The 21,189-nt window shown below is 33.1% G+C and overlaps 4 protein-coding genes and 2 pseudogenes across 8 annotated transcripts in view; 3 read left to right on the top strand and 3 right to left on the bottom strand.

The window, feature by feature from the left end:
* Positions 1 to 21,189, top strand: part of LOC126878138 (omega-amidase NIT2-like) — a 59,749-nt gene that overhangs the window by 25,469 nt on the left and 13,091 nt on the right. The window lies entirely within an intron of this gene.
* LOC126878124 (uncharacterized) overlaps positions 1 to 21,189 on the bottom strand; it is a 63,205-nt gene that overhangs the window by 34,047 nt on the left and 7,969 nt on the right. The gene's annotated exons all lie outside the window — the stretch shown is intronic.
* Positions 1,608 to 6,241, top strand: LOC126878172 (katanin p60 ATPase-containing subunit A-like 2; annotated as a pseudogene).
* On the bottom strand, positions 6,227 to 9,539 carry LOC126878156 (survival of motor neuron protein-like). Of its 5 annotated transcripts, XM_050640712.1 has the most exons (6): positions 7,939 to 8,393; positions 7,567 to 7,749; positions 7,327 to 7,441; positions 6,666 to 6,939; positions 6,472 to 6,542; positions 6,227 to 6,403 (listed from the first exon to the last, which is right to left on the bottom strand). In XM_050640712.1, exons 1-6 carry the CDS (start codon positions 7,981 to 7,983, stop codon positions 6,345 to 6,347), a joined length of 747 nt encoding a protein of 248 aa, XP_050496669.1. In that variant the 5' UTR covers positions 7,984 to 8,393; the 3' UTR covers positions 6,227 to 6,344. The 5 variants fall into 5 exon arrangements, with proteins under 5 accessions (XP_050496669.1, XP_050496666.1, XP_050496667.1 ...); XM_050640709.1 differs by lacking the exons at positions 6,227 to 6,403; positions 6,472 to 6,542 and having other exon boundaries at positions 6,647 to 6,939; positions 7,930 to 8,018; positions 8,087 to 8,393; XM_050640710.1 differs by lacking the exons at positions 6,227 to 6,403; positions 6,472 to 6,542 and having other exon boundaries at positions 6,647 to 6,939; positions 7,939 to 8,018; positions 8,087 to 8,390.
* Positions 8,999 to 10,801, top strand: LOC126878161 (adrenodoxin-like protein 2, mitochondrial; annotated as a pseudogene).
* LOC126878151 (dual specificity tyrosine-phosphorylation-regulated kinase 1A-like) lies at positions 12,992 to 16,844 on the bottom strand. Its single transcript, XM_050640699.1, has 4 exons — positions 16,819 to 16,844; positions 16,200 to 16,285; positions 15,221 to 15,345; positions 12,992 to 14,145 (listed from the first exon to the last, which is right to left on the bottom strand). Exons 1-4 carry the CDS (start codon positions 16,827 to 16,829, stop codon positions 13,609 to 13,611), a joined length of 759 nt encoding a protein of 252 aa, XP_050496656.1. The 5' UTR covers positions 16,830 to 16,844; the 3' UTR covers positions 12,992 to 13,608.

Here is a 21,189-nt window from a genome sequence, read left to right as displayed (position 1 = left end):
CGCGACTATACGCTGTCGACGGACAAACAGCGACTGAGCCTAACTGAAACGAACTCTGTCGCAGTATGAGCACGGGCTACGTTCGCGGGTCGATCGAACACGTTCTGCGTCTCTCCTCGGCACCGGCGTCAAAACCACCCCCGACGAGCGCAACGCACTGGTGCACCTGCAATATTAACCACTGGTCTTTCCTTTTTCGCGCGATATTATATCAGCACCTATGATACCATTTCAAAGACCGCAATCAAAACATTAAATACCGCATTAAAGCCATACAATAATTCGCAATATTCATTCGTAAACGTTATTGTATATGTGTTTAATTAATCGTTATTATGTTTCGAATGATTTACTACCTCGTATTCCATAAGCAGATATATGGTTCATTTTCACCTCAAGTACGATATAATTTGTAACAAATATTTATAATTCACAATGTAAAATATTTATAATTCATTGGAAATATTTTTCTATCACGGTATAGTGGTCAAATTTCACAAGTGGTTAAATCACAAACATGTGGTAGTCAGAAGCTATACTCACGACATGACAAATCATGAAGATGTCATGAAAAATGGCGTCCGTCTATATATATTCAAACGCAACGAACAAGTTCGAACTTTTCGAGAAGAAACGATTTGTTCGATAACATCTGTCGCGAGCTTCTCTTCCTTTAACGATAACAATTGACAACTAAAGCTCGAGAGGCTCGTAAGGATGAACAGCGACGAGTATCTAGAAGCTATGTACTCACCTAGACAAGGAGACTCCAACACCAAGGACGTTGGAAGTTTCGAGAAGCGAAGACGGAAACTGAAGTAGCACGTCAGGTCAACTCCGGCGAAAACTGCTAAAGAAAGAAAAATCCAACTAATTTGTTTCCAACAATAAAATGAAATTAATTTGTTTCACAAATTATTAACTGGATATTATTCAAAAATTATTCAAAATTCGCTTGATTGATTCACGGCCCGGGACATTTGGGTCATACCATTTTGGTAATGGACGAAAATGGCAGAAGGAAGAACGACCGTTTTTTTCATATTTCTCTTTCCCCGGGAAACGATGGAATGCCCGAGCACCTTGTTTCATTTCTTCTCGACATCAATTTCAATCTTTTTAAACGAAATATAATCTGAACGATGAAAAGTTCATTCAAATAATGCTCCGCACCAGACACTCACGAAAATTAAGAAGAAACACGGAAAATTCGCGAATAAAACGGATTTCTTTGTTCCAGTGAGATAATAAACCTCGTTCACGTATTGGTTTTTAAAATCAATATATCCACCAATGTGCACTCGTTTAACAAGGGTGATGGAACGTGCCAAAAATCTCTCAAGGGGGTCTTGGCAACGGAAGAGTCGAAAACGTCACAATTATGAATGAAAAATTCGAATAGTTGCTGATTTTACAGTCGAAACCGATAAAGAACTCCAGATATTCCCCCAATTAATTTACAATAAATTCGCGAAAATGATCGATTGCTGACGTCATTGTATTCTAGAAAGATTGTAAAACGATAAGAATTTATTGAAAAAACTTATATTCGATGATAACACTTCTAATAAGAGTACTAAGAGGAGCGATTCTGTACTCACCTTCCTGTCTCGAAGTACCGAACGCAATTAACCGTCCGCCCAGGATGGAACCGTTCGGAACTTTTGTAAGTCACTGCACGGCCGCTGCTTATGGTGGAAATGTAATAGATATAAGTACAGAGCGCGTGAGCGAACTAAAAACGCGATAGAGAAGTAGAGAGAGGATGTTCCGTCCTTGTCTAATGACGCGCGCTTGTACAGGAAATATGTAACAGCGGTATACGAGCAGCGTCAGTGTCCACTAGTGTGCATGCCTGATTAAACAAGGACAGGAAGTATCTATACATGGTGTTCTCTTTCTATTTCCATGTTGCATCCATCTTACTATACAGTACACACACTCAGCTATTCTATCATTATATTTGTGCGTTGCTTATGTGTGAACCAAACATTTCCATGGCAACAAATCGTTTGTCTCTTGTTTGATGCACGGTTTTCAACGGAGTTGAAAGAATTTTTTAAGAGAAACGTAATGGACGGGTTGTTTTTAAAGTAATAAACGGAAATTCTCGTATCCATTGAGAAACGATAGGCGATTTGAAAGTGTCACTATGAACGGTGATTTATCGATGCAAGGTAGTATGAATAAGATATTTTATAATCTGCGAAAAAAGGTAAGGAATATTCTAGATTTTAGATTTTAGATTTTAGATTTTAGATTTTAGATTTTAGATTTTAGATTTTAGAATTTCCACGTCACAGACGTGTGTGTTTTGTTATTTGATTTGTAATATTGCTGCAGTTCTCTTAATAGCTGTTCGTTTCATGCGATACTCGCACATAGTATCTATGACTTTTGCTTCTAACAATTTTTATAATTAGGCTGTATCAAATATTTTTAACGTTCGTGTTTCATGAAAAATCATGTGTAACTCGTTGAATTCGCAAATGTAACAAAAAATTACATGAAAAAACTTATATTATTGTAATGAAAAAATAATTATATTAGGAGGAGAGTCGTATTTCGGAACGTCATCGCAACATATTATACCTTGTATGTGATTATTTGGAACACAATGGGTGAGTATATTATAATTAAAATATATTCCTAGTTCCAATTCTCTTGAATAGTGTCAGTGACCAATCGAAATAGAAATCAGTGGACATCGTGGAAAGAGAAGGCGAAACCAAATTTGAAAATTCGACATCGGTAATTCAGTAGTTAAGAATAACTCAATCGATAATGTAGATTAACTAGTTATAAACAAATATATGAAATATAAATTCAAATTATTCTTATCCATCTAAAAATTGGAAATTAAAGAGCAGAAGACAAGAAATTATCTTCGAGGATTTATATAGTAAATACATTCTTTTGCCCGTCTTACCTAGAGATAAAACAGTTGTTTGATGGTTATCTTATAGTGTTCAGTCATTGCGAAAAATATTTTTAATCAGTTAAAAACTATAATTAATTAAAAACTACATTTTTTTAGGTATATAGACATTAGCGATGTATTATTCCGGGAAGCTCGTCTGTCTCCCGAACATCGGGTCTGCGACAACATCGATTTGGAAATTATCGTTGCAGAGTATGAAAATTATTACAAGATGAAATTTCAAAAATATCCCATATTGTGTAAGAAAATAACTGGAAGGGAAATGACGAGGGAAGTGACAAATGCAAGCAAAACGTAAGAATTTAAATTATTTAACGATATTAAACTTAAACGGTATTCAACGTGTATCCTATTCAACGGTATCGTATTCAACGTATCAAATTCAACGTATCGTATTACAATATGATCCAGTGTTTGTAGAAGTATTGAGACAAAAGCCAAATCTTTTAGTAAACAAGCGAGAAGTGAGCCTGTGAAAGAGACGAATCTACAGCAGAAGATAACTGATGACAATACGAATCATATTAATCTCGCAATGACAGTGACGTCAATATTCCCCAATGAGAGTGATGGACGTTCATCAGAAGAGCTATTTAACGTCCCAATGGAACAATCCATGCAATCGAAGATATTGAAATGCATTGAAAAGCTTTATTCAGATAATCCGGAATTACGAAAGATTGCTGAGGACGTCTCATGCGTAAGTTATTTTCGATTAATATACGTATCGTAAAGCTTTTAAACGATAAAATTCCCGTCGATAAATCGTCCAACGTATATCGACGATGACGTGATTTCGGTAACGCTTCAAATATCAAATTACGTAACGCTTACTTAATATAGAGAAGATGCCATTTTATCTTTGTATATCTTTGTATCTTATCTTTGTATATCAAAACCGCTGTTAAGGAGGCCGTTGTGTATCCCCTTAAGTATCCTATCTTTTTTGATGGCCCGTTTTCCCCCTGGAAAGGTATTTTGCTGTACGGCCCACCTGGTACAGGTAAGATACTCGCATTCTTTTCATTTCTGTACGTGTTTACAAGAAATATACAAAACAGGGAAAACGATGTTAGCGAAGGCAGTCGCGACAGAATGCCATTGCACCTTTTTTAACATAACTGCCAGCTGATTGGTCAGCAAATGGAGAGGCGATTCCGAGAAGTATATACGTGTAAGTTGCTTTGTCTATGTAAGTTTCTTTGTTCCTTTGTCTATGAAGGAGAGATTCTAGGTATAAAAAGATTTGATTTTATTTTTCGTCATTTATATATAAATAGAATAGTTGTTTGGAAAACGAAATGATATCATATTCGCGATGAGGCAATGAATTTAAGGAATTTCGAATATAATATTTAATGAATAATACATTTGTTAAACTGAACAGGTTTTATTTGAACTTGCCTATAGTCATTCGCCTACAATTATTTTTATCGACGAGATTGACTGGATCGCCACAAATAAAGGAGACTGTATATTGTCTGAACCTGCAAAGAGATTCAGATCAGAACTTCTTTCTAGATTGGATGGATTAGTGTCTAATGAGAATTCTAATGTAGTTCTTCTGGCTACAACTAATTCCCCTTGGTACGTATATCACGTTATTTCAATGTTTTCTAAGTAGAAAATATCGTAATATTTCTCCAAATTCCAAATATGTTATTGTGTTGTTTGAAGTATTCCTTCATTATTATTAGTATAATAGAACGATAATATTTATTGTAAATATGTTATTAGGGGCATTGATGCAGCTTTACTCAGGCGTCTCGAAAAGCAAATATACGTATCATTACCCAATGAAGTTGCTCGACTTGGTATATTCAAATTATACCTTAGCAACCACTTATTAGAAAATACAGATATTGTAAACCACATAGTAAAATGTACTGAAAGATATTCTTGTGCAGATATAAAATTGCTTTGTAAGCAAGCGTGGCTACTAGAAATAAGCCCGATATGGAGGAGACTTGAAAAGAAAGAAACACCTGTTACCACTTTGAAATATGAATTAAAAAGTTATGAAATATTAGCAAAATTGTTAAAAAAAATGTCACCTACAGTTATGCAAATAGATAAATATGATACGCGGAACAAATAAATACGCAATCGTAATGACAGATATTGAAAAATATAAATAAATGGATTATCGTTCGAGAAATCATTCGCATGTGTGTGCATGTGTGTCGTGTGTGTCATGTGTGTGTGCGTGCGTGTGTGTGCGCGCACACGCTATAGGCTAAGTTTAAAATGTTCGGTTGTATTATATCCTTGTATTATATATGTCGGAGATGAAAGGAAAACCGGAGCCTTCCCTTTGCAATTTTGAGGAAGCCTTCTAATGCTTTAGCCTAGATTTTATCATAACTGTAATTAAGCAATTGTCATTTGTAATTGTTTGATATTTGTGAAAGCGAAAGTGAGTTCGAGGTGACAACTGGTCGCCGAACGTAGCCACGGTCACGGGATAAACGTTTTGCCTGACGAAGGTGTGGATCGGTTGTATTGTTCTCCCTAGAAATCGCATAGAATTGTACTTTAGAGATGTCGATATAATGGGACACACGTTGTATTAGGAATCAATCTCCAGACAGAAACTGCCTAGTAACGGCGTTTGAATCTTTCTCGATGTTTCCAAAGAGTATACAACAAACTTTTGACAGAAATTGCCTAGCAACAACGATTGGAACCTTCTCGATGTTTCCAGCGAGCATATAACAAACAAATGCAGTCGGATAGCGAAAAAGATTTTCATCAGATATTCATTCGTGTGATCGCCTTGGAAAGTGATACATCGAGCAATTTACCGAGTGTCTCAGCAATTGTATTCTGTGTTTAAAATTATTCTACACATAGTAAAGAGTTATCCCGTTGACCGTGGATTCGTTTGAACCCCGGAACATTGTTAATAGCGTTAATTAAATTCATTATTCGTGAAACCTATCGATCGTTAATCTCATTATACGTTAAATTCATTATTCGTAAGACATATTATTCGTTCCTCTTATTGTTCGTTAAACTTATTAATCTTTAATCTAATTATTAGTTAAACTTATCGTTTGTTAATCTTATTATTTATTAAACTCATTATTCATAATATTTTGTAAAATCTTGTTTATTCGCGTAAATATATTCTCTGTTTCGTAAAACAATGGCTAATTCAAACGAAGGATCATTACGCGCCTTAAATCCTAATGATAACCCGACATATATATGTGAGTGTATTTTATCAAAAATATGTTTTTTAGTTTTTCTTATCTTAGTAATTATTTTTAAAAAAATAAAGTCTTATATGAAAATAAAGCTGTTCTTTATTTCAAATAATTGAAGTAAATAAATACAATGAGTTTTATATTTTATTATATCTTATATTATCGTTATATTGTTATTGAAAAAATTGATATAATCAACACTTCTTCCTGTTCTCTTGATTGTTTCTTGCTTGTTTCAAACCATGATAATAACCTACAAAAGAAATAACATAGTCCATTGAAAATTTAATATACAATAAAATACTTATATGAAATAATTACCTGTGTGAAAACCACTAATATACCATGACATCAACATACTTGAAAGTGCGTCTGTATCATTATCTGGTAATCTAGTACATTTCATTAAAATTTCGTATTTTTTTTTTTCCAAATAAAATGTTAAACTTATTCCAAATTACTTATTAATATTAGAAGTATTCAGCATTTCATTAGAATTTTTAAATTTTACTTACTCGGCCATTAATTGTGGTGGTAAAGGAGGTGCAGGTGGCATTATATCAGTCATCGAATTGAAAGATGGTCCCGATATGAAGTGATGTTCACAATCCATTTTTTCTACATTATATTTTTTCGAATTTACATTTGTAGAAAAATTAGTCTCACAAGTCTCGTCGTTCTCTTCATTGAATTTCTCTTCCAAAGCTTTCTTTTGTTGTGCTATTTGACTTTGCAAACCTTCTGATTCTAAAAGAGAACTCAACTCGACTTTCTCTGTATTACCATAGCCTAAACACAGAGTAAAAGAAATTTTTGTCATTTAATAGAATGGCTGAGTGACATTCAGTTACTGTCCTTACAGGCAATGTACTAGAATTTCCCGTGCATAAATGTATATGTATAAATGTTTGCCTTGATATATGTAGTAATAATCACTCGTCTAATGAGGAGAATTATATTCCAAGCAGCTAATAATGAACAATAAGTAACATGCATGTTTATGGTTCATGACCCTATATCCCACGGGTCTCTCCATAGACATTGACAGGTACTCCTGCCGAGTTAAGAACCTGCTGAATGACACTGTGATAGACTATACGAAAGCCTTTACTTCATATATATATGTATTTTTAGTACATTTCTTAATTGACATAACCATCATGCTAAAGGTATTACCTACAAATTTTACAACACACGTGCCATTGTTTTCGTAAATTTTTGATATTATAGCTTCATAAATTTCTCCATCCTCTGAGTATATTGCACGACAAGGTGCTCCTATGATCCATTTCTATAGAGAAAAGATGTGTATACAAATAAATATAAGTAAATAGCAAAATAAAATAATTTGCTTCTTAATCAATATATTTAATAATATTCTGTATCAAATTTGTAATATTCTATCAAAATCACAACCTTGTGTAATTTACTTGCGTGTTTAGGCTGCTTAAGATTTTGTAGGTTTTCTTTCGGTTGAGAATTTCCAACATCCATTCCCATTCGCTTGATAACTTCTTCTTTTGCTAAATTTATTGCTTTATCATATGCTTCTATTAATGCACTATCGTCCCAAACATTATCATTGGCTGTGTCTGTATCCTTTTGAGATAGCAAATTATACGTTATTAATATCGATACAAGTATTTTATTATCAAACTATTGCAAATTATCATATATGTCATTTTTCAAAAATTGACTAAAAGGTAATGGATACTGTTAATTACTATTATGCTAAGATCTTGTACTAAAATAATGTTAAAACCATTACGTTTCCATTACCATACATACGTTTCCATTTCCTCGTATAAAAAGAACATTCATATCATCTGCCATTTTAAAATAACATCATTTAAATATTGAATTTGCTTCTGAAATATTAATTTGTCTCATTTCTTTAACTCTAACACATTGTAAACAATGATGACATTATACCAACTATAATACTAAAAATCTATTCCCCATTCATTCGAAAGATTATTTTTTTGAAGCAAGGTTAACATTGAATGTTCCCACACTTCAATAACTGTATTTTACTTTCTTTACAATATCTAACAATATATTAGAATACTATAAAAAAATATTGTATGCACAAAAAACTGTTTATAGCGAAATAGCAAAAGAATTAATCACATATTATAACTAAAACGAGATTGTTAAGTAGATTATATTATACTGCATATGCGTTAGTGTTTCAGCTGGTAAATATAGTTTTTATATCTGAAGATAAATAAGATTTAATTCTATAAAATTGCATAATGAATTATACATCTATTTATTACTATTCGTATTTCCCCTTAGTTGTATGTTGTCAATAGCATCAATCACGAACATATAAATAAATATAGAAGAAACCTCTATATGGTTTCTTCTATATGGAAATGAAAAGGGAAAAATGAACATGGAAGACAAGAAAGTTTTCTTCAGGTTTAGCGTATGCGTGATACGCTTTGAATGTCTCAGATAAAGATAAAGATACTCTGCTCATTTCTATTTGTTCCGCAGAACGAGAAATTTGTTGTCTTTCATATTGGTTTTTACGATTCAATTTTTGGGCAGTTTTCCCTAGCGAGTGTCGGTCCCTGTTTGATATAACCAGACCGTAATTTATACAGATATGTATTATAGATATATATTTGTAAAACTGAAATCAGATGAAATAAATGTTGCCTGAGGTTTTAAACGTTTAATAAAAACAATATTTCATTTGGAAAAAATGTAAGATATGTAAAATTACATATTGATCATTTTGCTGGTCTTGTATCATAAAACGTGTGGCCCGAAGAGCACGTGTCCGGTAGAGATACGTCACTTGTGTTAGGAACCGTTTTATAACCTATCACAGTAAAGGAACGTCGGCAGTATAGCAGCCGAAGAATGCCGTGAAAGTTTCTGTACAAAGTACAATTGATCTACAATTGATATTTTCCGCAATACTTATCTGATGTTCGGTCAGGGTGTCCCATACTCATGATATTTATGACAGTGGAATGGCGTTAGTAAATCAATTACAAAAATTTTCGAGATCAATTCTCGGTATTGCATCAAATTATTCAAAATATACAAGCAACACAACGTTACCCTTTTTGCAGGCAACAAGAGGAATATCGACCACGCAACCACTTTCAGAAAAACAAGAGTAAGTGATACAAATTTTCTTGTGCTTTCCTTCTTTTTTTAATAGAATTTCAGTACTTACCTTCCAATATAAAATTGGTGTCAAAATAATAATGCTAATAATAATGTCTAAGAAATTTTTCTCTTTGTAGGAGTATAACATCTAGAAAAATAACATAGTATTAATAAGAACAACATTGACAGTGAACAACTAAAAATATAACACTGTTATAAATATATGATATACGAATTTTATTTATGTATTATTAAGACAAGTATATCTTATTTTTAAATTATTTCTATTATCATAAGTGATACATATAATTAAGGTATAATTAAGAGAAGATTAATTGAAGAAACACAAAAAATAAGGAAAATAATTATATTGAGATAATTTTTATCTTTCATAAATATTATTTTCAGAGTAAATATAACGTTTGTTAAAGCAAGTGGAGAGAGAATCAAAGCAAAAGGGAAAGTTGGAGATACTATATTAGACATAGTAGTAAATAATGAAATTGATTTAGATGGATATGGTATGTTTTAAAGAAGCATAATTTACTTAATTTAAAATAAATAATTTTGAGGTAGAAAATATTTGAAAATTTTCATTTTTATCGAGTTTAATATTCTTATTATTTTTAACTTTTGATACTTTATTATATAAGTATGTTGTAATATTAAAATATAATTGATATAGGTGCTTGTGAAGGAACATTAACTTGTAGTACGTGCCATTTAATATTTTCGAAAGAAGTTTATGATGCACTTCCTGACAAACCAACAGATGAAGAAAATTAGACATGTTGGACTTAGCATATGAATTAACAGATACGTGAGTTCATAATAATCAGTATCAAATCATTCACATTATTAATTCTATTACCTTTTAATATTTTATAAAGTGAATTTTTCTTTGTAAATTTATGTAAAAACAGGTTAGTATTGGGTATTTCGAAATCTGCATCTCAATGTAGAATTTCAAATCGCTATCTCTGAATACTACGAAACTGAAATTATAATAAATTTTCATAGTTTTTTATTTATGACCCTATAATCATTACGAATCTATGTTGGAATTAGCATATTTACAATGTTGATTTTCAAATGGATAAATAGAAATCTTATTGTGTATTAGTATTAATTTGTATAGCAATAAATATATTTATTGACATATTCAGTTATATAATATTTAATTTCAGGTCACGGCTAGGCTGTCAAATAGTAATGTCTAAGGAACTAGATGGAATTGAGGTAAGAGTTCCATCAACAATTAATGATGCAAGAGCATAACTGAAATTATCTATAGGTTTTTGAAAATTTGTATACAATGTTATACATCTCTTGTTAAAAAACCCTTGTTATAATTATTAAAATATTGGTATTAAAAAAATATAATAAAGAATCTTGTGTTTAAATGTGAAGCTTATATATATACATATGTTATATAGTATAATTGCAATTTTGATATTTGTACATTGCCATTGTAAAAAGCCTATCCAATTATGAAGAAAATATATCTTTTATTTTTAATATACAGGGTGTCAATTTTCAAACGTTCATCTAAATTATTTTCGTTACTATTGAAGATAAGAAGAAATTACTAAGGAAGACTTAAATGGTTTTAAGATGTGTACTTGGTTATGATAAAAAAGACTCTTGTGGAATAAATTTTGCAACTTTTGAAAGATTAGATAAAAGCTTAGAACCTAAAAAATAATTTGAAATTAATTTCGTTTAGATATACTGTTTGATTTCTTAGCTGTGGGCAAGTTTAAAAGATCATCAAACTCATGGTCAACAAAACAACAGAAATGTACATGCAATGCTTTTTCGTTTCACAACAAGTTATCTGACACTATCATCATTTTCGTGGCACATGCAACATTATCGATTCAGTATAGTAATGTTTTGGATTGAAACAAGTGTCTCGACATTGGGGCAAAATATTTCAACCTTTAAGGACTAAAATTAAAACTTATGAGTTTGTTTATAATTTTAATAGATTTTATTAATATTGTGTTTACTGGTTTATTAATTACAAGAAAGTTTGTAAAAGACTGAAGTTTTACGTAAAAAGTACAAATATTCTTTCAACAAAATTAGTCAAATCACATCATTATTTATACATATTGTATATAAATAAAATATGCGGATATATTACTTTACCCTAGAATTAAAATTCAATAATATTGAGGAATCTTATTTATTCAGATTTTGTACATTATCGCTTCTAACCTCGGATAATAGAACAACAAATTAAATATTTTTAAACAAAAAAACTTTGTTCCTTTGTTTGATTTCCCTTGCTCGCGTTTCTTAACTACTTAGATATAAAATACTTACGTTTTCGAAAATTCATACTTTACAAGCTACTAAACGCTTTATCTGTTCAGAATAATTTATTGTTTTCTTAACTAGGTACATACCAAATACATCTATTAAGTTGGTATTTCTCATAATTACCAGTACATAAAGCTAAAACACTTTTGTACTATGCTTGTTATACATGGATCTAACAAATAATTTAACTTGTGTATTGTCGTTTGTATATTTTGTTACGTGTAAAATATTCTATTTCTACACTACTTACAAGTTCGATAAAGTGTACATTACACATCGTGAAATTTACATATTTTCACTTGGTTACCCTGCCCAATTCGAATATAATTCAGAACGTATGTGCTATATTTATATATTCTGCATTTGTTTTGTATATTATGTACACTGATCTGATCTTTGTAAACGCGAGTTTTACGATATTAATGAGAAATTTGCCAATTTAATGGAAGTTGTTAATTTTTTCTGGCACGTTTCACGTTAGCAGACATTTTTCTTAAGTTACAGTCGAAAAATGTTTTTATGTAAAAGAATAGGAATGATTATTAGGAAGTTATTTTAAGATGACAAGATATTTCACGTCTTCTATTTAAATATAGCGTTAAATTTTAATTCCGTCAATTCGTATATACTCGTACATCGAATTTCCTTTTCTCATGTCATTTCTTTTCTTTCATTTCACATTTAATTACAAAGATAAAGTGTAAGTACGTTGCTCATAAAATTAATATCAAATGTCGCAAAATATACAAAAGTAAACTAAGAAGAGGGGTACATATTATTACACAAACTGTCGTTCATATTGCATATGTACATATGCAGTATAAAAACAATACTTTTTAGTTTTTAATCTCTTGTTTAAATAATCCTAATATCTAAATTTGTATCGGTCATTGATTCGATATAACTGCGTTTATTGGAAGTAATTAAGCTATAGCCTGCGCACAAGAGAAGAAGGAACAAACACGTATAGTATACACGCTTAAATAACAAAATTAAGTCAGTTTACGTTCAATGTGAACTTGATCAAAGTTCCAGTCTCGAATTATAGAGTTTCTTACTATCAGTTTACAAAATTCGATATTACGATTATGTACCGTATTTGAAAAACATAAAATGCTTTGTTCAATTTTAAATAAAACTAATATTTACCAAAGCGAATACGAAAAAAATGTTATCATCAAACTCAATTTTCAATTATCAAACTTAATCCAGCACAAATACAAATGTTCTTCGTGCTTTTTTACTTTTACTACTTTTCAACTCTCTATAGTTCGAGATTTGAGTTCCGCTAACTTTCTTTCTACTGCGCATGCGCAACAGGAAAACTTGAATTACACGTAATAGTAAAAAGTTCGAAAATCTTATCCTTTCGTGGCAGCGAAAGTAACCTAGGACTAGAGGTTCCATAACATTAATAATAATAAGGCAATAATATTAATATTAATAATAATGTAATCGAGTACTACTAACAATATTAATAATAATAATAATAATAATAATAATAGTATGGTAATGGCAAGATACACGCGGGTATAAATTAATCATTCCTTTCGTAATATCTACGACGTCTTCGGGATATTCTTTAGAAATTACTTTATTTCTGGTCAATATTCATTAACGAGCAACTTTTCTCTCTGTTTCTTATCACGATTTTTTTCACTTCATCACAATTGTACCGTTAGAAATTATTCAAAACATTGTTAAAATGTCCATGAAATATATGCAATTGCCGTATTGAATAAGCGAGTAATGAAGTTGCTGTTTCACTGAATAAAAGTGAAATCTCCAATGCGTGTGCTCAAGTATATAAGTTAAAAAAAGATTGGTACATCAATGCCTATTATTCTTAATCAATATTCATCATTTAACAATTAGGACCGAATTTTTACAAACCAACTCTAAACCACGACCCAATTTACATTAAAAAAGATCGATGTGTAAATTAACTATCAACTATTAATCTCCAATCCTATGTGAAGATATAATGTTCGGACCAAATTTCTAAACTAACGTGGACAATTCATGCGGACTATTGGTGGTTGCTGCGCTACTTAGATCCAATGTGGCAGCCGGAAGACCAGGACTGACGCTGCCGGTTGCTTCCCGTGGCAAATGCTGCGATCTATTTAGCTTATTTCCAGGACTCGGTGGCGATCTATCTGCTGGTGTATCCGGTGGCGTAACCACGTTTCTGTGTCCGCTCACGTTCAGATGATTGTGCGTCGCCGCGATCGGAGCTGGCGATGAGAGCAACAAGGGCGGTGGGGACATTGACACGTGTCGATGATGATGATGGTGATGATAGTGTTGGTACTGTGCAGCTCGGCCGTGCGTTGCGTGGCTGGTATTTAGTTGGTTCGTCACGGGCCCGACTTTCGTTGGGCAGCCAGCATGGTGGATGGTTAACGGGCCACGTAGTTGTTGTTGCTGTTGTAGCTGGGGCTGGTTCTGGTGCTGTTGCAGCTGCTGCTGACGCTGCAGCTGTACCGCCGCTTCGCACTGTTCGCGCGCTAACGCCTTCACGGCATTCGTCTTCTCCTACGAAATAAGAATGATAGGTTAGGTTGTAGTCAGGGGCCATAACAAATTAAAAAAGTTATAATATAAGAATTTACATTTTAGTTGAAATGATTCTAGTTACGAATAAGTATTAAAGATGATTCAAATCTTTTTCGTTACCGATAACCATGGTGAAAACTCTTTTGGATTACTTTCAGCCATTGTCAATCTTATTGTCTTATTATACTACATGCTTGAAGTAGAAGGAGGGGTACAGAGAAAAAGACTTTTTCTCGGCAAATATAATCGTTACTCAATTATTTTGTTCAACAGTTTTACAAATCTCCCCAAAATAAACGAGAATACGAGAATACGAAAATACACTGAATATCGTGTGTATGGTTATTTATAAAATCCCCTTGAAATAGTTGCGATCGCGGATCACATAAACAAACGAACCTGTCATTCTACAGAGTATCTTTTTCGGTGAAATTATGCAAACGTAAATGTAACTTCGGTAGAACTCCTCGAGAACTTGTAAGCTTATATGACTCTGACCCAACCAGTCCATTCTAAAGTGTATAATTTATAAAAGGGGATTATATTAATACGCGGAGGATGTGGTAGGTGGTAAGTTTTGCATATGAATGTTTGTTGATACAACGAATGGTTAAATGGAGGTTTTCATGAATGTGATAAGGACTAGATCGAATGTTTTAACATTTATAACTAGAATGCGTATTTTTATACAAGTTTGTAGTTTTACGAACATAATCAAAGAAATAAAATTTTAATAGAGATTTGTTTTCTTATATACGTATATTTTAGCGCATTTTATGCATTTTGCGCCATTTGCGTACTTTTCAATTTCGCACGAACGTATAAAGATCCGCAATATAATTATAACGCTTCTTAAAAATGTGAAAAATCCTGGTTTCCTAAAAGCTTGCAATTGATTTCAGAAAAATTTTTATGAACTCTACCAGATAAATTATGGTAACTCTGAAAAACAAAATTTCACGATAAAATGATTTCCGGGTAAAATACACATAAAAGATGATTTAGACGTGTTTGAACGTGTTCGTTTTCTTTTTTAATAGCGATATGTTCTTACCCTCTGCCACACGAAGACGTTATGGACCATTGCGCATCCACAAAACACGATGCCAAGGCCTATGAAAACCGACGTAACGATTGCCGGCGTCGAATGAAACTGGATGAATGTATACAATATCATACCTGAAAGCATTGTTAGAGGATCATTATAACACGTATGCCATAACAAGCGGGACAAAGAATCGGCGCAAATACATATTCTCAATACATATAATTCTCGAAGCGTAAACTATATACATATGCTTTTAATTGAAATTTTCAATACTAGTTGCAAATTATTTTTCAATTAATTTATTATTTAAGTCTTTATATATCAATTCTCGACGAATAAATTACTTAAATTATAGAGAATCTATCTTCAGACAATAGAGAATTCAATATTTTTGGTCGTTAAGTAATTTACAAATTTCTAAAACGATTACGTTCGAAGTTTTGGACAGTATTTGAAGTTTCTAACATGACATTAAAAAAAAATAAATAAATTTTATGATATAATTAAAAAAACATTGTAGTCTATCATAATTTCTATTCCGTCAAATTTATTAAAACGCAGTTTTCTTCTGAACAGAGTCAAAATGTCCGTCTTGAATCGAGTTCAACAGCTTAACGATCGATCGAGCGAATGATAGCTGTGTAAACTAGCATGACACAACGTAAACTTTAGATTAGATCTCGATCCATCCACCAGCCGTATTCATGCATGACATGAATATTCTGTTTCAGCTCTTTATAAATTAATCTGTTAAAACTTCTCTAAAAGACGATCATTTTTTATTTTTCTAAGAAAAATAATGACTATTCGGCGTTAAAATTAACTTTATTTCCATTGGATTTCTAAACTGATTTCATACACTCAGAGATAGTTCACAGTATCTTTTAGATTCATGCCTGAATTCAAGAAAAATTAAACGTATAACTTATGTACTAGTATCTTTCAAAAGGTTAAAGTTGACAGAATTGAAGGAATTGGTTCTTACCAGTTAGAAAGACGGGAATGCTAATGAAAAACCCTCCGACAGCACATATCCGGCTGATGGATGATTTTTGCAGGTACTTGTTACTCCTGAAACAGACAAAATTTGAAGTGAAAGTCAGTTTCACGATTCTATGATAATTGAGCGAAATATAAAGGAACCAGTTTTTTGTTTAACAGCCAAGAATCTTTCAAAAATTCTACTGTAATTGATACTTCAAATATATTTAGTCAGACAAAGGATAATCATAATCGCAACGTTAATCTTAACTTTAATTCAAGGATCAAACAGTATCATTATACATATAAAAGTAAACATAAAGTCTATCCACATTGTTGTTGTTGTTGTTGTCGTTGTCGTTGTCGTTGTCGTTGTCGTTGTCGTTGTCGTTGTCGTTGTCGTTGTCGTTGTTGTTGTTGTTGTTGTTATTATTATTATTATTATTATTATTATTATTATTATATGTTATTCTATAATTGATTTTTATTTCTTTATTATCAATATTATTCTATTTTCTATAATGATTCAATTATAGATCTTATTTTTTGTCAATCATATTTCACTGAAATGATCACTTTGAAAATAATCTAATAGTAAAAAATGAAAAATAATCTTTTTCTACCTTGTCTTCATTTTTTACAAACTCTGTCCACCGCCGCAAACCTATTAAATGCATGAAACGACAAAGCAAAGCTGCTTCACATAATTCCCCGCTCACGCAGTGTCAATCAGCTCACGACCGCAAACGATACTGCTAATTTCCAGCGACCACGAACGATTTCACCGTAATTGCCGGTGTGAAATTTACCAATACGTGCTCGAATTGGTCAATAATGGATAGAGCGCTCTTGCACACACTAATCTACCAACAAATAATATTGACTCAATTGAACAACAGCGCCTAGATTAACGGACAAACCGCATGTTCCAAACAGATTTACAATCACGGCAGAAAATACATGCCGTTATAGATGTTTCCTGGTCAAGACTAATTTCCACGCGTTAAGAACATTGTAACCGGAATCTAGGAAGAACTAGCACTTCCTGGAATAATACTATTGTGTCCTCGATGAATGTCTCTCCGCAATGCCCTCGAGTGAGTTGTTTTTGTCTTTGGTCGTACGACGTCCGGGATGAGAATTCGGGGAACGGTTTTGCGCTGCTTTAATACTCGCACAACCATCCATCCATGGGACTGCATCTTTTTAGGAGGACCAGTGATTAATCTTTTCCCTTTAATCTTTAATTTTCATCTCTAATTTCTCATGAGGCTAAGATTCCTGCATCTTTTATCATAATAATTTATTAATACTATTAATAAATTGAGACAATTTTACACGTCGTATTTTGCGTTATAAGATGACTTGTAATTTGTAAAATTTACCTGTAAAATTCCTTTGTTTGTTTTACCGAAGCAATAGTTGGCATTTCTATACGACAATAAGAATTTGTTAATACTAATAATTTGTAAGGTTATCATGTTATCATTCTTCTAATGGATAGTATATTATTGAAACTTTTTTTAATATTGAAACGCGATATTTTTTTGGAGAAGAAGTGCATAGTAGTAAAGAGTTGAATTCTACGGACGTAAAAAGTGGACATAACATTTTCTGTACATGGAGTCGCCTGGCCTAAACATTTTATGATTTCCGGGCAAAAAACAGACGAATCCAGCGCTGATTTTAAAGCAGCTTCATCCAAATAAGCCACAATAAGAAATTCCCACGAAACAGTTGCGTTCATCCCCTTTCGAGGTCGCCGACCTCTTTGAATGCGTTTCAAGTGCGTCGTACCAATGAAACTTCGAGTTCTAGACTAATTTCTCGGCCTTTTGCGTTAAATTTAACCTTCCGCGTTAGTGTATTTCGGACGAGCTCCTATTTTACGCTTTCGTCGACTTCACCAACGTAACACGCAGCATCCGCAAGTAAAACTGTCTCTTAAATTTGATGTGACACCGATACACGACGAGAAGAATCACAATGCCATTTTTATTCCACTTCGTTAATTTTTCGTCGTAAGGTTTAGCTGTAAATAGGATTAAAAAAATTTAGATTAACGAGGAATTTAAAATTGATCTGTTAAATCAACAATTTCCATTAGTTGTCGATAGATTTTATAAACCTCAGATTACTGAGAAATTATACACATTGCAAAATATTTACCATTGGTTACCCACGCTACACGTAAATTTGATCAATCTACCAATGCACTAACACTGCAATAAATTTCTATTGCAACATTCCACGCTCCTTTGCCGCACCTTAAACTCCTCGCTAGATTTATTCCACCTTAAAGTGTCACATAACTCCTACGACACCGATATCAAATCTTAAACTCCACCAAATTCCAGAGAAACTTGATTTCGTCGAGAGTAAGAGATTAAACTTAAAAAGCAATTTATTTCATCTTTAAACTATCCCAAACTTCTTAAATATAATTTATATATATATATATATATATATAAAATATTATACACTTATTGTGTGCATTATATATTTCAAGAACTTTGCAATAAAAAATAAAACTTATTACATTTAAGATATGGTTATATCGCACAGGCTCGAATATGATAAAGAGGTTAAATAAATGTCTCGAATCTCCGCAACAAACTCACACAAACCACCTAAAACACGTATACACAATGTGCATTCACTACGAACTCGACTCCCATTCCCTGCCAAAATCACAGGCATGCAGAGTCAATTTCACTGCTCGAGCTAGTTGAATAGGGAAGAAGGTCGAGAGCTGGAGTTAAGGAGCATAGTTGGTAAAGAATCGCGTGCCGCCGCGCCATTAAGATCAAGCCCACGATCTCAACAATAAATATTAGACGGTTCTCTGACCTGCATTTCGCGTGCGACTCGGAACGATTCAAAAACGCGTAAATTTCCCATGAGTCGAATCAAACGTTCGCGATTTATCGCATTTAGGTTATATCGATATTGTCCACGAGTGGAGGCATTCAAACACAGATTGCTTTGTGTCACTCTATCGTAACTGCCCGTAATACATGATAATTTAATTTCGAATTCTTTCGAATATATGCACGTAACGAGAAATTTGTATTGGTTCGTCAATTGCAGACCAACCAGTTGTTAGCCAGTGAAAATAATGTAGATAATAATAGTGAAGAATTAGCTCGAGAAGAGTAAACAAACAAGGCGCCTTGATAAAAGGCACAATGTGGGTCCGCAAAGTGGTGGGATTTCGGCGCATGCGCATTGTTTCGCATCAACTTACAATTAGACATGCACGAAAGCTTCATTTCTGCCGCATACATACTTGGATTCGCGTGCATGAAATTCACAAAGTAGGTTATTGCTTGAAAAACAGCTTTAATCGAGCGAAGCTTTTAACCAGACTGAAATCAAGTCTTGGTTTCTTTAGAAATTCAGATGGAATAAGAGAAACCTATTTTATCTAGGTTAGGCTAGGATAAAGGTTAGGCTGCATCGGTTGGCTTATATGACTTTCCGGTGACTTTGAAGGGTAATACGGCGCCGGCGGTCGAGAAGGTAACTTCTCTATTGAACGAGATCTCGTTGATCTCGTCTAAGCAGGAAGAGTCTGTCGGCCCTTTGATTTTATACGAGTCTTTCCATTCACGATCGTGCGAGCTGGCTACAGGCGACGACACGGACCCCCGACAAAACTGTCTGAGCCTATTCAAGGCGACGTCAAATAGTTTCACTCGGAGAGATGAATGGAGATAAGAATCACCGGAGCGTCTCTGCGCTTCGATGACAATGATATTTGGTCAATCCTCTTCTTGTTTCTCGTTTTGAAAGAAGGTTGTAAAAAAGAGTGCTACTAGATCGTCTAGGGAAATCACACGGTATATATTGCGTAATGCTATTGATTTATCAAAAATAACAAGAGGTTAAGGAGCTTTGGGGAGGTTGATTCAATTTTTTATAACCTGACATCTCTTTGAACAAATGTCTTAAGAAACGCTTGAATAAAATGTTAAAAAAAATAATAATTATGAAATCTTTTCCTGTATTTTTAGACAATAAGATTTACTATATCCTACGCCATAATAAGAATCAATTTGCTATGAACTGGTATCTCGGAAATTGTAAGAATTCAGAAAATATAAGGAGGCCGGAAGAGGTAAATGAAATCCACAGAAACATTGACCCAACCTCAGCCCAGTTAGCCAACAAACTAAAATATCTCGCTGCCTTTTCTATATTTACGACCAGAACGTGGTCATTAATTGAGTCTAGCGACTGCACCGTAGACGAGTCACTGACCGATGTTGCTTTAATGGATATGCGGAAAATCACGTGTTCCAGGTTCCAGGGATGTAGTTGTTTTCATTTCCGGAGAATACGGTCGACTCGCGTGTGTATACCAATCTATCTGAGGATAGGTGTTCCTTAGAATTACCAACTATATTACTTTCAACCTTGTGATTAAAATTTTTAAACGTCACTTAATAGCAATTCAGTCGAGTAAGCACAAACTTTCAAATGTCCTAATTTTCAAATCTTTATATTTTTTAATCTCAAAGATATTTTATTATTTGCCGTAGATCAAGCTTCGTGTTACCGGTACTGTAACATTACAATCCTACGAGAAGCAGAAAATAGTGAAAAAATCTGACCTAATAGATAGTAGTCAATATTCCTTTGACGCGTCTTATGCGAACCGCAGTTAGAGGAAATGCAAATAAGCTCTTGCGAAACGGTTTGCCGCACGACAAGCCTACGAACAACGCCCAATGCAAGTTCGGTGGGAGTTACAGGAAGAGGGACGTCTAAAATCAACTAGGAATCCCTATTCAATCGTCTAATTTTCGATTCCGGCATCGAACTTCCCGAAGAAAATTAAATACAATTCCGACTCGAGATTTAATTTCAGTCTCGTAGCTAATGCAATCTAATCGCGTTTGCAAGGCTACGCTTCCGGTCAGAAGCCACGCGCTTCGATCGCGTACTTTCCGCATCGGAAGCGTACGCTTCGGTACGAACCGCGTCGATTT

Source organism: Bombus huntii, chromosome 2 (assembly GCF_024542735.1).
Source record: "Bombus huntii isolate Logan2020A chromosome 2, iyBomHunt1.1, whole genome shotgun sequence".
In the NCBI taxonomy this organism is placed as follows: Eukaryota; Metazoa; Arthropoda; class Insecta; order Hymenoptera; family Apidae; genus Bombus; species Bombus huntii.
This window is presented reverse-complemented; position numbering and strand designations above follow the sequence as displayed.

Coding starts and splice junctions, on each gene's coding strand:
- LOC126878156 (XM_050640712.1), bottom strand. CDS start 7,983: ATGGCAGATGATATGAATGTTCTTTTTATACGAGGAAATGGAAAC. Junction 7,750..7,938: donor TTATACGAGGAAATGGAAAC/GTATGTATGGTA, acceptor CTATCTCAAAAG/GATACAGACACAGCCAATGA. Junction 6,940..7,326: donor GTGTGTTGTAAAATTTGTAG/GTAATACCTTTA, acceptor CTCTGTGTTTAG/GCTATGGTAATACAGAGAAA.
- LOC126878151 (XM_050640699.1), bottom strand. Junction 15,346..16,199: donor CATTCCCGTCTTTCTAACTG/GTAAGAACCAAT, acceptor CAATGCTTTCAG/GTATGATATTGTATACATTC. Junction 14,146..15,220: donor ACGTCTTCGTGTGGCAGAGG/GTAAGAACATAT, acceptor CTTATTTCGTAG/GAGAAGACGAATGCCGTGAA.